This window comes from Malania oleifera, chromosome 4, assembly GCF_029873635.1.
Source record: "Malania oleifera isolate guangnan ecotype guangnan chromosome 4, ASM2987363v1, whole genome shotgun sequence".
Lineage (NCBI taxonomy): Eukaryota > Viridiplantae > Streptophyta > Magnoliopsida > Santalales > Ximeniaceae > Malania > Malania oleifera.
This window is the reverse complement of record NC_080420.1, coordinates 99,873,434-99,891,330: the sequence shown is the minus strand read 5'-3', so window position 1 is coordinate 99,891,330 and position 17,897 is coordinate 99,873,434. Positions and strand designations below refer to the sequence as shown.

Below are 17,897 nucleotides of genomic sequence, written 5' to 3'. Positions count from 1 at the left end.
TCATTCATTTCCTCCATAGGATCTCTTTACCAACCACAATCACATTCGATAAAGTTTCATCATATTCCATGGTTTGTATCCTCACTCAAAATAGTGATCATACTTAAAGGATACTTTCCAATCACCAAAGAGCTACAGTCAAAATTCATATACTCTTTATTGCTCTTTGCCAAAATAGTTAAGACAATATCTTTAGACTTCTTATTCTGAAAAATGTCTTGCCTATCCTAAATACTATTCTGTACCTATTAGTGATTTAATTTTCAAAGAGTATTTATTCAAACTCCCTTCACAAGCTTTCAAATCATAAAGTCATATCCTTTAGAGTTTCATATCCTTAGAGATAAGTTAAATGACTAATATGATTGCCCTAGGTCTCTATCTAGATGAATGCATAAAATTCAAGTAAACATATGCACATGCAGTTTAAATTGAAAGTCATTCCATCTTATGCCTCTCATGCCTTGAAATTCATAAAAGAAAAGAGGCATGTGCTGACTTATGACCTTAAAGAAGTATTGTGTATGACTTTTTGGTCCGCCTAAGAACTCAAAGTCAAGCTAAAATCATTGAAAATATTATAACTCGCAGTTATTGAACTTGAAGATGAAAGAAATGCATAAAATGAGTCAAGTGCATAACTCAAGGGGAGCATTTATCTTTCATGGTTATAAATTGAAATGCTCTCTTGATATCATATCTTTTATGTTCCTATATCTTTTTGAACAGTATTGCAAATTACTATCATACCGATTGGTTAAATATCTTTGATGGATAGTTTATTTTTCTTGAACTATTGATTACTATTGGATTGCATGCTTGTATTGAAAGTCTCCTGCATGGTGGATACAGTTGATGTGAATTACATCTTGGTAGCGGATTATAGGTTGTTGTGTGCTTCATATGATCTATCTGTTGAGAACACCTATCAGGTACAGGTTTTATGGGAAAAATGTCTGATTTACAAACGGCATGCTGCCGAAATTTCAATAGGAATTTTTCCAAAATAAAACCTTATACAAAGATGATTATGATAAAATAAACATTAAAATCTTTTTGAAAGAATAAGTGAAAACTAAATGAAATTTAAATTTCATCCTCACATAATCATTAAGTATTTAAGAAGCGTAACTCTATCCCTAAAGAAAGAGTATAAAAAACTCATATACATCATGCTTTGATTTTTGAATATTGAGGCTCTTTTAAGAACCCTAAACATCATATCCAGCTCTTAAAGCTATATATTTAAATATGGATTATTCTTGATTGTGAACACAAAATCATGCATTAATATATCTTTTCTTATGCATGTGTAATCCATAGGGATAGCTATATTGATTGCATAGAAGAGTAAATTAATCTTTACCAATATATTTATTTTAAAAGATTTAAAATGAATGGCTTATACTCTTGACATACTTTGTGAAATCAATCTTGATGAGTATAAGTAGCTTATTTCATCTAAGCTAGAATTCAAATTGAAAGGGAGAGCATCTAAACATAAATTCCTATTTTGTTTTGTTTACAAATATTTTTAGCTTAGATATATTGTAAATTCACTGTGGCATGTGCTTCAATGTAATGTTCCTATTGAAAATCATAATTTGAAACGTGTTGGTTTGCCACAGTCATTTGATTTTCCATATGATCTTACATGTGATTGATAAATTTTTAGGATCTATATGATTATTCTTTCTGGTTATATTTTAGTGTGTGCTTAATTGATAAACTAGAATATGTATATTTATTATATACATATATATCTATTTACATAAATTTTTATTATTTGATAAAAAATTCTTTCAAATCAAAAAAATCCTTTATATCTTGCATTATTATTATTACATACATACATACATACATACATACATATATATATATATATATATATATATATATATATATATATATACATAAATTGTATAACTGGTTCAGTAACTTCACATGAAAATGCATGCGAACTAGTTAGAATGTGTTTGTGCTCAAACTAACTATTTGCTATCATATATCGTGTACTTTAAACTCAAATCTTTCACGAGTCTTATGATATGTTTCAAGTGCAATGGTTTGTGCATATTTATGGTCTAATTTTGTTTTCATGTCATTTAAATTTTTTAATGACCAGTTATATTGTTGGTGTGCCTAATTTCTATATTTCATACTTTATGAGTTTGTATGTGTTTTGCAAATGCATGGCTATCATATTTCTTACATGTTGATAGTTATATTCATGTTTTCTGTCTTGATCATACTAAACTGTTTGAGTGGGTAGTTGCGGATAAATTGTTAATTTAAAACTCAATCAGGTCATTTCTATACAAGTATTTTTGGAAAAATGCTCTATTTTCAAACGGCATGCTGTCGAAATTTCTAAAAACTTTCCCAATCATATCCTGCATATAAATGATTCATACTCAATGCCTTGCTTATGCGCCTTATCCTTACAGTAGCCCTTTTTGCTGTTACCAAAAGGGGGAGAAAGGGCAAAATGGGGTACTTTTTTTAACAATGTTTTTAAGCTTTAAATTTTTAAACTTCTCATTACGCATATTGACAGGGAGAGGTCTTTCAAGGTTGTACCCACTTTTGTATGGTGTATTTGTCATCATCAAAAAGGGAGAGAATGTTGACCTTATTGGTCATACTTGGTTTTGATTATGACAAATACTCAGGTATTTAATGTCTATTAAGTTTGTGTGCAGGTTCATATTTGCAAGATCACTTGATGGCATAAGAAGACTTAAAATCTAAAGACCCAAAAGATTTATTCTTATTGTAATTTATTTTATGCTCATTCGGGTCTGCAATAGTAACATAGGAAAAAATCTATAATAATCACTGCATATCATGCATGTAGATGCAATAAGCTCAAAAGACCTTAGAAAGACCTTAGGTCCTTGCACATACACATAAGATGTCCCCAAAAACACATATATTATCTAGGGAATTAATTGAAGTAAAACAGGACTTATAGGGTAAAATTAGTGAGTCTTCGGGCAACCGAATAGTTGTGTTCAAAACAATTCGGGCTACCGAACTATTGACTAATCAAAGTGTTGACTTGGTTTTGAGTGACTGAACCAAAAGGAACGTAGCGTCCTCAATCAATCGAACCACAATTCTGACTTTTCCCACCAACTCAGCAGTCTGAACTTCACGTTCAAAAATGCCTCGGCTACCGAACACATGAGTTCGGTAAACCAAACTCTGGACCAGGCGACTGAACCTCAGACAGAATAGAAATCGCCTTCGGTCAGCAAATCAAACCCACACTCAGACACCCGAACTTCAAAAATTAACTTTTTTTGTTGTGTCTGTTCAGGCGACCAAACCATGGGTCAAGTGCCCGAAACTCTCGGGTTGTTTTAATTTTTACCGTGATTATTTTAAGTTAAACAAGGTTAATTTTCTTAAATGGTTTTAAAACAAATTTAATACTACCCTACATATCTCCAACGATTATAATTTTAACCTATTCTATATATAGGGATTCATTTGCTTGGATTAGTAGAAAATTAGCAAATTGATTAGCAAAAAAAAACTCTATAAATTTCCAAATCTCATTCTCTCATACTAAGTCCATACACTCATATACTTCCATTCCCTTGATAAATCTAGCATTGTGAGTGTTTTATTTATTATTCTATATCGCTAGAAATCCTCATTTGTATAGTGTTCACTTGATTTTTGGATTGAGAGTTTAGCTTGATTTTTTCCCTTGATTTTATTTAATAAATCTTTGGTTGAAAAAAATCTTATAGCTTTGTGGGTCTTTGCATTATTATTGCAAGACTCATTAGGGCTTGTATTTTTGTGTGCAAAAATATTTTTGCAAACTCAGTTCTGAATATCTCCTTGTGCTTTGATATTAAGAAAATTATTTTTAAGATATTCTAAATTTCTATTGGTTTGAATCTTTGAAACCCTAAACTAAGATTGAGATTTTATCATTACTTAGTTTCAAAGATTTACTTGTAAATACACTCTTGTACTTGATTTGAGACAATCACTATTATGAGTGTTGATTGCACATATACACCATTGAGTTTATTGTTCTTACATTATTTGTGTGTTTTGATTACTACTGGTGCAAATCTGCTTGATTAAAAAGCATTATATTTGTACGCATCTTGTATTACAATGTTGTTGTATTCTAGCATGACATGAAGGGGCAGTAATTCAGCCCGAAAGGATTGTTTGTAAAGGTTGAGGTCAATCCTGCGCTAATTGACCTGGTTGTATTTAGGTGCCGCTCCACCCGTTAAGTGAGCTTTAGTGTAATCCTTGTTATGGTGAGTCAAGGCGGGGACATAGGCTGTTTGCCGGACCTCGATAACATATATGGTGTCATCTCTCCTTACAGCTTTATTGTGCATGCTTAATTAGATTACTTGTGCAATTTAATTTCCGCGCTGAATATACATTAATTTATTTTATCCGTACTAGATTGACCTTTGGTTTGTTTAATACTGCTGCTGGTTGATTGACCTAGGGGATTAATTTTTAAAATACCAATTCACCTCCTCTTGGGATTGCACCAAAGTCAACAAGAATATAAAAAATCCTACAAAGTTTATAGTGTATAATCAAAATAGGTCTTATTTAACATCATCCTTGTTTTCTTAATTGGTCCCTCTCCCTCGTGGCCTTTTAGTTGCCAAAAGGATAAGTTAGTCATGGTATACCTGGATGGCATAGTTGTCTATAGTTCCAATATGGATGAATATAAAGAGCATTTTTCGAAAGTGTTTAATAGGTTGAAGGAGAACAGGCTCTATGTGAAGAACGAGAAGTGCTCTTTTTTTTTCAGTGGAGCATAAAATTTCTTGGTCATGTGATTGAACAAGGTCATATCAAGATAAATATTGAAAAGGTAAGAGTCATTCAATACTAAAAGATCCCTACGACGATGAAGGAGCTTCAATACTAAAAGATCCCTACGACGGTGAAGGAGCTTCATTCCTTTCTTGGACTTACCTACTACTGAAAATTTGTAGAGGGGTATTCAAAGAGAACTACTCCTTTGACTGAAATGCTGAAAATGGATCAGAGGTGGAACTAGACGAACAAGTGTTAGGTTGCCTTTGAGAACTTGAAGGATGTCATTATGAGAGATCTGATACTTGCTCTTCTGGACATCATGAAACCCTTCGAGGTATAGACAAATGCATTAGACTACACCCTTGGAGGAGTTTTTTTACAAAAAGGACATCTTGTTGCATATGAAAGCCTTAAGCTTAGTAAAGTTGAACAGAGATACACAGCTCAAGAGAAGGAGATGCTATCGGTAATTCATTCTCTCTACGCGTGGCTACATTACCTACTTGGGTCAAAATTTATGGTGAAAATAGATAACTCGACTGTTAGTCACTTCTTTACACAGTTGAATTTATCTCCTAAGCAATGCCATTGGCAAGAATTCTTGGTAGAGTTTGATGTCTCATTTGAGCACAAGGCGAGGCAGATGAACCAAGTTGTAGATGCAATGAATAGGAAGGCTAAGCTAGCAGCCTTACAGATGGTAACACACTTGATGGTAAATACGATTACCACAACGATGTAGGAGCACATCAAAGAGAACCTTGCCAAAGATCCAATGGCCCAAAACCTTATAAAGTTTATGGGAAAAGAGCAAAGCACGACAGTTTTGGATGGAAGATGAATTGTTGATGACAAAGAGTCGACAGGTGCAACCAATAATACCTTTGCTTCAGGAATGCTAAAAGTGCAATGATGCGGTTTATTATACCCTAACTTGTCTTACTTACCAACAAGACAAGGTAGAACAAAAGAAGATTGTAGAGTTGTTGGAGGCCTTATTAGTACCAACCAAACCATGGGAGAGTATCTCACTAGACTTTATCACCAACCTGCCTAGAGTGGAAGATGCAAGGTTTATACATGTGTTCATAAACAAGTTTCGAAGTATAGTACCTGCATACACACACCAAATTACCTTTCGGCATAGGAGATGGCACAATTGTTTTTTAATCATATTGTGAAATATTAAGGTGTTCCTCAAGACATAATTAATGACCAAGGCTCAAGATTCACTGGCAATTTCTGGACAACTTTTCCAAAATCCTAGATTCACAACTTGAGTTACCATCCATAAACAAATATACAGGTAGAGAGATTCAACGCCCTACTGAAGAATGCTTGGCCCATTTCGTCAAAGCTAATCAGAAAAATTAGGTGCAACTACTTGATGTGGCTCAATTTTATTTCAACACGCAAAAGAGAACCAACAAGATCCCTTTTAAGCTTGTTATAAGCCAACAGTCACTATTACCTCACACAATAGATGAGTCGTGCAAAGAAAAGAGTCTCAAAGCATACATATTCACCAAAGAATGGAGATAAAATGCAAAGATTGTTTGAGCCTACCTAGAGAAAGCTAAAAAAGAGAATAAAAAAGTGGCATATCAGGGGAGAAGAACGTTGAACTTCAATGTGGGTGACTTGGTCTTGTTAAGCCCAAACCTGAATAGATTAGGTCACTAAGAGGTTGACATAGGAGACTACTTTGCACATATGAAGGACTAGTCCCATCTTGGCCAAAGTCAGGAAGGTCTCTCACAAGGATGATCCTCTTGCTTGGATGAAAGTGCATCTTATGTTCACCGTCATCTATCTTAAGCCATTCAACATCGACATCAAAGATCCAAGAAAAAGTAGGTCAACTAGAGCCTCGGTGAAGACAGCACAACTTGACAAAAGAAAAGTTGAAGTCATTCTTGCAGACAAAGAGTTCACATCATTAGGGAACAAGCGACATAAGTTCATAGTGAAGTGAAAAGGCCTTAGAGACGAAGAAATCAACTGAATTTGTGCAAAAGGCATGCAACCATTTTGTGGACAAAGTTGAGAAGTACCTAGCGTCAAAGTATATAACAACTTCAATTGCATAATTAGGGGAACGTCACGAGCCAAGCTTGTTCATGGCATTATGTTTACCTATGACTACTTCTCTCGTGTGTATGGGATGGCTATTATATAAATACTAGTATAGGTTTATTGCTTTAAAGGTATTTCTATCCTAGTGTAAAAATGAGAGTATGACTCCTCGGACAATTTGATGTTTCCTTGTGTAAAAGTTAGATTAGCATAGAAATCTCTTTAGGAGAGGGTGGGTGTTCATCAATCTTGTAAAACTCACTAATCACTAAAATCATGTTTAGTCTACTTGCTTCCCTTACTAGACACATGTTGTTAATGGAGGTTGTTTAATGAATTATGTTGCTTTGATGTTTACCATTTGTCTACCATTACTTTCATAAATTGCTTATTATTTCTGCTTACATTTCATTCAACTACTATAAATGTGTTCTATTAGTAAACTATGATAAACCTTTGGTTGACTAGTTAAGCAAGAACACTTTAACTAGTACCGCATGGCCCCTCACAAGGTGTGAAATACGCAATTCGAGACAGATTGTTATGTGTGTGAATAAAGGAAGCTTACTCGCAATCTTTTCAAAACTATAATTCAAACTAGTTCAAAACTCAACTCAACTAGTTCAATAGCCTAAATATATTTGATTCTATTTGAGTTCAAACCCAACTAAAAGACATCAATAGTCAAAATATGGAACTTTTACACAAAAAATTATGTTGTTAACATAAAGTAAATGACAAAATGAAATGCTTTTTGAATTTATAACAAGGAAAATATAAAGAATAAGTATTCTCAAATTTGATCATGAGAATATCCATTCATTTCTTATTACATATTAAATGAAATAATAAAAAATAAAAAATAAAAAACTATTACTTCTATTTTCAAATTTCATGTAAAGTGAAAGAAATAGGAATGGATATGGGACGAGAAATGAATCACCTACTGTTGTAATTTGGATTGAACATTAGTCGACAAAAATTCAGTCATTTGATAGCTTGAGCCTGGTTAAAGAAATTTACAAGTAATTGTGCCATATAGATTTATTTCTTCTTGGTAATTAACCTATCCAAAGAGGACCAGAACTTTGTCAATTAAACATTACTATCTTAGTTATCAATTTTATGATTTTATCAATCCCTCAAAATTGTTCACCACTGCTGCATCAACTAAACATGGGATTTGCAAATAATGGTTGATCTCCTTTTATCAATCCCTCAAAATTGTTCACCACTGCTGCATCAACTAAACATAGGATTTGCAAGTAATGGTTGATCTCCTTTTGACTTTTGCCTCTTCAGATTCCTTCATGTGATGTAACCCATCTATCAAGTATATGTTTACATTTATTCCTTCAAAAATTATTATCAAATTAAAATACTGAGTGATTTGGTGAATATACATTAATTCACAAATATATATATTCCACATAAATTCTCACTGTTTATACATTCATGGTGCAATAATTTAAGAACATTTATTTTACCCATATATTCTCTAATGTAATAAGCATTTTACTTTTAACATTGCCCATCTTCAGCATTTTTCCTTCTTATTTTCTTTTTCTTTTCTCACAAACAAAATGTTGGATACAAACCAAGACCGAAAAAAAAAATTGATTATTCGACATATTAGTCAATCATGTCAAACCAATTTGTCAAAGACTTGGTACACAAAATTCTTCTTAATGGGTAGTGCTTGCCCTAGCATAAATGCAACTATATAGCAAATTCCTGAAAGACAAAGATCAAACAAAGGAATGGCAAGAATGCAAAATTAAAAGTTGACTGCCTTTTTTATTTTTTCCTTATTCTTTTTTTTTTTCAAGTTCTCATTATCATCATTATCAAAAGGAGAAAAAGAAGCCAAACCTGATAGCAAATCTGAAAAACGTTAAATGTTGTTCGTAGTATAGTCCAAATCAACCAAATTCCTAATAGTCAATCAATGAAAGAAAGGCACAAAATTTATCAATAATCGCCCATATTAATAAAATCAATGGAAAGAGAAACAGAAAATCGAGAGAGAGAGAGAGAGAGAGAGGGCAATGGGAACCAAACACAACATCAAAATGGTTGGACAGTGGGCGGAGCAAAAGGGAGAGAGATATGGCAAGATCACAGGCTTAACAAACGTTGCATATCATCTCTTTCCCTACAATTCACAGTAGGCTTGTCATCACTTTCCCTACAAATCACAAGCTTCACAAATGTATTCAAATCAAATCTTGAAGATAGAGAGCGAGGGAGTAATGATGACAGAAAATAAAATTTGGGGACATTACGAGAGATGTTTGTGGAGAGGGAGGAATGGAGCGGATAGAGACTTGAGATTGAGAGTCGAGAGACAAAAGGATGGGAAGATAATGAGACACCGGATTATGAAATAGAGTAAAAGGGGAAGCACAACAAAAAGCAACAAACATGGGAAAAACTATGGACTCTGAAACAGCACCTACACATGGTAAATATGCATAGTATGAGAAGGCGAAACAGAGAGACTACGAGGAATGGTGGAAAGAGGAAATAAGGAAGAGATTGAGAAATGTGGGAAATTGTAAAAGCAAAAGCAAACAAACAAACAAAAACAATACGAAGTTGCATCTTAGATCATGAAATGAATAACCTAGTCCAAGTCAATTACTAAAACTCCTGAACCTAAACCTTCACAAAACAATTGAAAGTAATCTCTCAGATCATGAAAACAGCTTGAACTCAGTAATGTTATGGTTCTATTTCAGCATGACTTAATAAATATAAGTTAGTTTCTTAAAATCACCAACAAGTAGTCTACAAATTATATTTAATTTTTAGATAACAAAATTTTTTGTTTTTTTTCTTTAAAAATGAGTCATTTATTTACATATTTTTATTCAAAAAAATAAAATTTCTTAAGTGCTTATGCCTCAACACTATTAAGGCTTATGCCCCCTTTACACCTCGCCTTATGCCTTTGCCTTTCAAAAGATTGATTTCTATAATTTTTTTTATACACGAATTTACAATCCCTTTATTGTTGTTCTTAGATTGAAGAACAAATTGGAGAATTTGTACTTGGTAGCTCTTTAATAGATGGTAATTTTTTTTTCTAAGGTGAGAATGACTTCCCTCCCTATATTGTCATTGTCACCAAAAAAAAAAAATTCAACGGCATCTGATCTTCCCAAATTAGGGTGCTTTAAAATATTAAATTCCTTTGGGTCAATCTCTTTCATTGTATAGATTGGACTCCTTGATTCACTTATAATAAACAATAAATGCTATCATTCATACATTTAGTAATTTTCACCTTTTAGGTAGGTGCAAATTTAAAAATCTCCAAGAGATGGAGATCCCAATCACCACGATATATAGGGGATACTTCCATTGAGTTTGGGAAACTTCAACCTCTCTTCAACTAGAATCTTCCTTCCAATCAGTTCAACAGAAACATTGCCTAATACTGACCAATCTAACCTCACTTGAATATTTTTCTTGTTTCAACAATAACTTTGCAATCTCAGTGTGGTCTGTCTCAATTCTTAGTCAGTCAAGCTTAATGTCATAACCATAGAAAACAATAAATTTGATTCCAAAGATGGGTTCAAACTCTCCACACTCCAAAGTTTCAACTAGAAGCTTTTACCTTGGCAAATTGTGCATTTGACAAAGCCCAAGGTAATAAGTCCCAGGTTCTGTAACCACCAATATGACCTAAACAGTGGCTGGTATCTCAAACAGAGAGTTGATCAAAGAATCCCCATTTGATTGTTCGAGAGGAACACAAGACTGGAAGGTTTAGCCTATGACATAACTTCTTCATTGGATCTTTCAAGTGGCCATCTCGTCCTAATTTCACAACTTGTTTCATATATATTTCCAGTAACCATATGGGGGTCACATTTCCCCAAATATAGTTCAATATTTGCAAACTAAAAAGTTTCTAAAATGTCTGCAAACACATTTGAAGGGACTATTCCCGTCTTTAGGTTTTACTGGTTTCAGATTTGTCTAAAGGACTTGGGAGCAATACAAAAAGATTTGGCAATGACTTGCTCCACCTTGCTTTCCCTCAATTATCATACACTAATTTGCATGGCCAACTATTCTATATCCAAGATTTTTAAACCTAACAAGTTTGAGCTGGTTATATTTGGACAAATCTTCACAGAAAAGATCATAGATAACCTGTCTAACAGCCCTCTAACTAGCTAGCCATATGACTCAGGGAATCTTCAAGGATTACCAGGAATGTGAGCTTGGAATCCTAGATGCCCACTCAGTTATCTTCAGAAGGGTGGGCATCTAGGATTTTTCAGGAATCAAACACACCTACAAAATATTAGAATAAATAACCCGCCTCTGGCTTTACTAATTCTGAATTCCCATGGGAATGGTATCCTATTCCCAGCCACACAATCTCCTGAACCAAATGTCTAGTAACAGTATTGGGTATTAGCAATAAGCAATTGGTAGGCATTGTTGCGCAACATATTACATAATATGGGAAACTCTGGTTTTTTTTAACAGTTAAGTTATACAAGGGGTGTGCGCCTCACTAGGGCAAATCACTCAATTCTCTTCAACATCTGTCTTGTCTGACATCTTCTCTCTTTTCCGTCATCCCAAACATGGTGTCAAAGCATTCGATTTTCAATCATGCCCCCTCTCTATTTTCCTTCTTCCTTCATTCTTTCTCATCCAGAAAAAGGCAGAATTCTATAAGGGGAAAGTGCCAAGAAAAACAAACAAGGGCGCAGTAGTTGCATTACATTGTTCCATGCAGTCAATATGACCAGTTTCCAGAAAACCAAAATAAAAGGCCAAAAGAAAACAAAACAAAAACAAAAACAACCACCACTGTGATATGACCTGTTTTGGTCCATCACTTCATCCATGATTTGGTTTGGTAATCTGAAGGAATCTGGTGTTTTTATGTTGTCCTCATATGCACTTTTGTTTTTGGTGGCTCTTTTTCAGTTTTTTCTACCTGCTATGATTGTGTTCCTGACTGATTCAGGTTAGACTTCTGGTTGTTTACAATCACTAAAGGTCTATCTTTGTGATACTTTGCAAGCATAGTAGTTCTTATTTGGAGTTTATTGATAAATTTATGAGAATTCAGCATGGAGGATCCTTTTTCATCTACCAGATTACAACTGATCAAGTTAGTGTTCAGATCACAAAAATAAAGTTCAATGGACATAATCACTTGCTTTGGGCACAAGCCATGAAGGTCTCCTGGAGTGATGAAGAAGTTAAAATTCATTAAATCAAATTCTCTGGCTAATAACAGCAAGGTTGATGATGAGTGGTTGTCCGAAAAGTGTGTTTTTATTGTCACGGCTGTGAGATAGTCGGAACCATCCAAAGTTCCAACAAGATGTTTTTAAACATCATGACAGAGATCTGGGATGCTATAGAGCGATATTGTATTCTATGGATAAAAAAGTGTCTTTGGTTTATAATTTTACAATAAATAATTAAATATTTAAGTTATAGCAAGAAAATAAATTATTTGCTAAGTATCATAGCACTTTCAAAGGGATGCTTGCTGTATTTAATCGGTACCTCCACTCACCAATAAATTGGATACATGGAGGAAACAACAATCCTTTTCAAAGATTGACTACTGTACCAACTAGTTGTTAAAAACTATCTTCTTGCAAGACAATCTAATAGAGCAGTTTATACGGAGAAACCTCCATATGTTGCTCAGGGGAGTTGCATAAGGTTTTCCAATGGAATAAGACAATCTGTGGACTCAAAACAATCCTCAAGAGAATGATTTAATAAATTCAATACTGTTGTGCCTGAGATTGGAATGAGGCAAACAGTAATTGATCACTAGGTGTTTGTCAACCATATGAAGAGTGGCAGCATACTTGCTGTTGTGTATGTTGATGACATTGTTATTACAGGTAGTGATACAGCTCACATACCAAAGCTCAAAAGCTACCTGGCTTGTCATTTTTATATTAATGATCTTGCAAAGCTCCATTACTTTGTAGGGAATAGAAGCTGCCAGATCCAAGGTGTTGTTCTCTCCCACAGAAAGTATCATACGATCTGTTAGAAAAGACTAAGCTCCCATCAAGGCTGTGGATACTACTAAAGAACCTAAGGCAAAATTAGCAAAAATATGACAAACAGGTGTTTGAGAGGCATGGGAGAGTTCCCAAGCTTATTTATCCAGGTGTTATTCATCCTAATAAATCTTTCACGCTTGGAGCTGTCAGTCAATTTTAGAGTCCCACACAAGAACATTGTGTAGCAGTCCGAAAATTCTGATATGTCTCGAGAAAGCTCCACTGCTCCAGGGAAAGGATTGTTGTCGAAGAGTAACTCTTTAAATATCATTGGTTTTCCTTCAACTCTCATATGTTTTACGCCTTCTGCCCTAAAATCCTTTGTAAACCCTCCACAAAAATGCTCCACCTATGGCCTTGTAAAACCTCAAACAAAAACCAAAAAATCGTTTACTTTTGAAACCATACCCACTACCAGAACTTTTCCAAATCAAGTCAGTCTACTCATCACCAAATACCAAACATTCTCCTATAAACAAAGTCATACAACCAAATAAAATAGAAGATAAATTCTAAACTATCAACTGAACAGCCAATAGAGGCAATTTCACCGAATTACTTCATATCCAATCTAAGACGGCCATAAGACCAACTATGCTATATAAATTATAATTTTGTACAACCAAGAAACAACATATCCCAAATGTAATAGTCACTAAAATGAGATTACTAAGGTAGATGAGTGGTATAACTCTTAAGAAAAATTAAGGAATGAATATATTCGCTGTAAGTTAGACATAGCAAGTATAAAAGAAAGATGAGATCAGGGATGGGCGGTTGAGATGGTTTGGGCACTTGCAGTACAATGTAGGTCAAATCATGCACAAGTGAAGAGATGTAAGCTAGGTATAATGTTAAAGGCAATATAATGGGTAAATGCAGACCTAGAATAACTTGGAATGAGATAGTAAGGATTTAATAGTGTCCTCTGTTGTTAGAGATATTGCCCAATATTGTGCAGATTAACAGAAAAAGATTCATGTAGCCGACCCCACATAGTGGGATTTGACGCTGGTTCTTCTTATTGTTGTTGTTGTGATTTCATATACAATTTCACCTAGTATTCTCTAGCCTCATATTGAAGGCTTTCCCTTCAACTGAACTTTTTGCAAAGGAAGATTTCTCTCCATCACATAGAATCATCATCCTTCAAATTCCATCTACTTGTCCAGGTGTTTCTGGTTCACATGCTGCAGAGCTCAAGACATGGCAAAGGCAAGAGATACAAAGATAAAAACACCTGAGGCAAATTTGATAGGACAGAGAATGATCCAAAATGATTCTCAGCTGAAGCAGCAATATGTAGATGTTAGTGGACAATGTGCTGGATAAAATATGAGATGGGACAATGCATGCGAGATACAATAATGTTTCTGGGCCAGGAAGATCAGGTAATTTGCAGTAAAAAGAACAGTCAAACAGTTTCCAAGTTTCTTTGTATCACTGGTGATCACCAAGACTACTCAATCATCCCACAGCGGCCCTCCTCTGGGGAAGCTTTTTGTCTTTCCTCTGTGACGTGATCACGGAAATATATATTCTAGTATGGCATTCCTGGATAGGAAAACCTGAAAGTTTGATTTGCTTAGTGCAATGAGAGTAGTTGAATCACAGAGTTTGCTGGACAAAATAATTGTTTTTAACATTGACAGAGGAGAAATATAAATGGGAAATGGGACATATTCAGCTTTTTTTGGTTGGAAAAATCGGATTACACTTCAGTAAGAAGTTCCAAATGGTCTCTTGAACATGATATATGACCAATAAGAGTACAAGATGGAGCATTTCATCTCCATTGAGAAGATTTTGGCTGCAGGGAGGGAGTTTTTCAGTGAGGATTCCAGGCAGGTATGAAGAATCGGGGTAGTGGCATTTTTCAAAGCTTGGGAGTATTTGGTATATGGTAATCCTAAGGTTAATCAAACAGTTAATACCAATGGGCAGATTCATGAGAGACTCCAGCATACTGCGAGACTGGACTGTGTTGCTTCATTAATGCTGCTTTGTGGGGTTTTTTTTTTTCCTTTTCTTAGTCCTCTCCTAGTGTTGTTGGAAGATGCATTGCACTCCACGTTGTATTTTCCATTTCTTCTCAATAATTTATTTGTTTATTAAATAAATGGGAGGGGTGTTACATCCAAGATAAAGGTCACCCATTCAAGTTACAGAGACAGCATTTCCAAGCATGGAGGTAAGGCTACCTACAGCATGCCCTCACTAGACCCCAATATGGCGCTGGAGCTTTGTGCATCAAGCATTGCATACATGGGATGGAACACAGTGAAGAAGAGGAGGTCAACACAGAAGATGGAAACTCTCCTGACAAAAATTGGACAGAAACTTCAATTTTGAATCTGCAAGAAACAAAGAGTTGTAATGAAGAAGAAAGCAGACTTTGCAACCCAAGAAGTTAACCTTGGGGGCTGAATGGAAGTGGTTAAACTCAGCCCACTGTTTTCAGCCCCACGGAAAGATCGAGCTCAGAGACGAGCTTGAAGGGAAAAGTAAGGAGATCAATCAGATCAATATGCCCGGTAAGTTCATGCATTGCAAGCCAGCGGGAGCTAATGTAAAGTAGGGCACTATGAAAGGAGTAACACAAATAGGGAAGACGGAAAAGAGACTTGAGCTCAATGAACAGGCGGAAGGAATGGCAAGTGCAGTGAACTCCATGAAGAGGAAGACAGTGAGATAAAAACAACAGGTTTTGATGACATCATCCTAATTAAAGAGTGCTTTCCATTTATTCATAAGCTATAACTAAACATAAACAAATACCATAAAACGGTAACCTACGATCCCACTGTGGGGGATTGGCTAGCACTGTTGGCTTGATGCCTTCTACTTTTTTGTTCTATTTATTTTGTTACTTCATTTCACTTTTTTTTTTTTTGGCTTGTTTCTTATGATGACACAGGGGAATCACGCATGCACAAAACTCAATTAACGGAGACAATTCTCAAATTCAACTAATCCAAATTCACTAGCTACCAAAATATACACAACAAATTAGTCACTAAATGCGAGGGATAACAACATACATAAATACAGCACTCATCTCCTATGGCTTACCCGGCTCAAGTGCAAGGCAAGCGCATCCCTGATCCTTCTCCCACTCTCATTCACCTCTCCTTCAAATACAGGAAGATTTTGTTCCTTCAATTGTCCTAAGAATTCATATGGCAGCGGCTCGCTACACTTTATCAGAAAATTGTGCAGCAGGCAACCAGTGACAATAACAAATGGGAAGAAATCAAGACATTCTTCTTTCCACCGCTTTGATAGAAGCTGCCATCGAGCACGAAGTCTGCCAAAGGCTGTTGCAACTAGTCCCATCCCGCGGCTATGCACAGAATTGAATGCTCGTTCTGAAGAACTTAAACTTCCCCTCTCGCCAGATCTTGTAAAAGGTGTAAGAAGCCATGGCAAGAGGGGAAAGCAAGAGTCTCCCAGTATGTATTGAGAAACCGAACTCCCATCACTAAGCTCAAAGGATGGGCCATCCAACAAATCCCTTGTTTCCTCAACCCCCAAAAACAGCTTCGTCTGGCGCAAAATTGCTTCCGGTTTCATTGTACTAGGCCAACCCGCTGAAACATCCAAGAACCTCCCTTCTGAATCCACCAATGCTTGAACCATCAGTCCCCCATCTTTTCCCAACAATTCGCCTTCCACCGGAAAGCGACAAAGCCCCAAAACCCCGCAGCAATTCGGAAGCGAAATCCACCCAAAACCCACTACGATTCTCCCTATATCAGACCGAAACTCAAACATATGCCCCAATTTATCATTCACCACCTTACAGACAACGAAAAAAGCGCGACAAGCGCCACCGGAATCGAGCCCGAACCGCCGACCGACCGACTTATACGACGCCGCATGAGCTAATCGGAAAATGGCGGCCGCGAGAGCACAATTGGGAGGGATAGACGGCAGAGAGTGTTGCAAAGAGGGAGTGAGAATTCTGAGGAGGAGAACGAAGGACTGCTTGGACATTCGAAAGGCATCGAGCCATCGGCGGTCGTAGTCGGCGGAGGCGGCGGAGAGGAAGCGTTGGAACCAGGAGGAGGGGGGCGAAGGGAGTGGGGGAGCGATGAGTTTGGGGGGGTGGTGGAGGAGAGAGAGAAGGGTTGATAGAGCACGAGCGGTAGAAGAGAGGTGGGACTCTAAGGCTAGAACTTGAGACGGGAGGAGGTTGAGATCGTGGTGGGAGAGGAAGGAATGTGCGGCGGAGGCGGCGGAGGAGAGGAGCGAGATGAGTTGGGTGAGCTCATTCTGGCGGTGGTGCTCGGGGTGACGGGAAGGCGTCGATTCGTGGTCTTCGGAGTTGGCGTCGTCGGTAGCGCAAGCGGGAGCGATGCTAATCTTTCTCGGCCTGCCTCTGCCCCTGCCCCTGCCCCTGCCACTAACACTGACACTGCCGCTGCCTCCGCCGCTGCTTCTGCCTCCACCTACACCTCTGCCTCTGCCCCTGCCTCTACCTCTACCGCTGCCGCCGCCGCCGTCGGCCATGAATGGTGGTTTTGGGGAGCAAGGCTCGCAACCGATGTAGCCGTGGTAGTAGCAGGAAAGGCTTGTGGGTTTGTTGAATGAAATCGGGGTGGTTGGCCGGGGATCATAGACACCATGGTTGAGTCATACGAAGAGTTCTTTTCTTTTTTCTTTTATACCCCCAACGTAGTAATAACTTTTAATAAATAATTCCCAAAATTGTAGAAATTGCAAAACCATCCACTCACCACTTAAATTGAGTTTTGGGATCTCTATTTGACTTTTTAGGGTTTTGATGAAAAATAAAAGTTGATTTGGATCGGGTTTTTATTTTCTTATGAAAATAGAATTATTAGAAAAAAAAATAGAGTTATTATAAAAGGTTTTGTTGTCAAAAACATTTGAATAAATAAATGCTATTTTCGGTTTCCAACAAATATA

At 36.4% G+C, this 17,897-nt stretch overlaps 1 protein-coding gene across 5 annotated transcripts; it reads right to left on the bottom strand.

The window, feature by feature from the left end:
* Positions 1-7,635: 7,635 nt before the first annotated feature.
* LOC131153552 (protein ANTAGONIST OF LIKE HETEROCHROMATIN PROTEIN 1) lies at positions 7,636-17,642 on the bottom strand. Of its 5 annotated transcripts, none has more exons than XR_009136256.1 (3): positions 16,038-17,642; positions 8,770-8,831; positions 7,636-8,250 (listed from the first exon to the last, which is right to left on the bottom strand). XR_009136256.1 is itself a non-coding variant. In XM_058105933.1 (2 exons), the coding sequence occupies exons 1-2, from the start codon at positions 17,475-17,477 to the stop codon at positions 8,820-8,822; spliced, it is 1,452 nt and encodes a 483-aa protein (XP_057961916.1). In that variant the 5' UTR covers positions 17,478-17,621; the 3' UTR covers positions 8,287-8,819. The 5 variants fall into 5 exon arrangements, 2 of the variants coding, with proteins under 2 accessions (XP_057961916.1, XP_057961915.1); XR_009136255.1 differs by having other exon boundaries at positions 7,636-8,223; positions 16,038-17,621; XR_009136257.1 differs by lacking the exon at positions 7,636-8,250 and adding an exon at positions 8,287-8,631 and having other exon boundaries at positions 16,038-17,621.
* Between the last annotated feature and the right edge of the window lie 255 nt (positions 17,643-17,897).

Coding starts and splice junctions, on each gene's coding strand:
- LOC131153552 (XM_058105932.1), bottom strand. CDS start 17,477: ATGGCCGACGGCGGCGGCGGCAGCGGTAGAGGTAGAGGCAGGGGCAGA.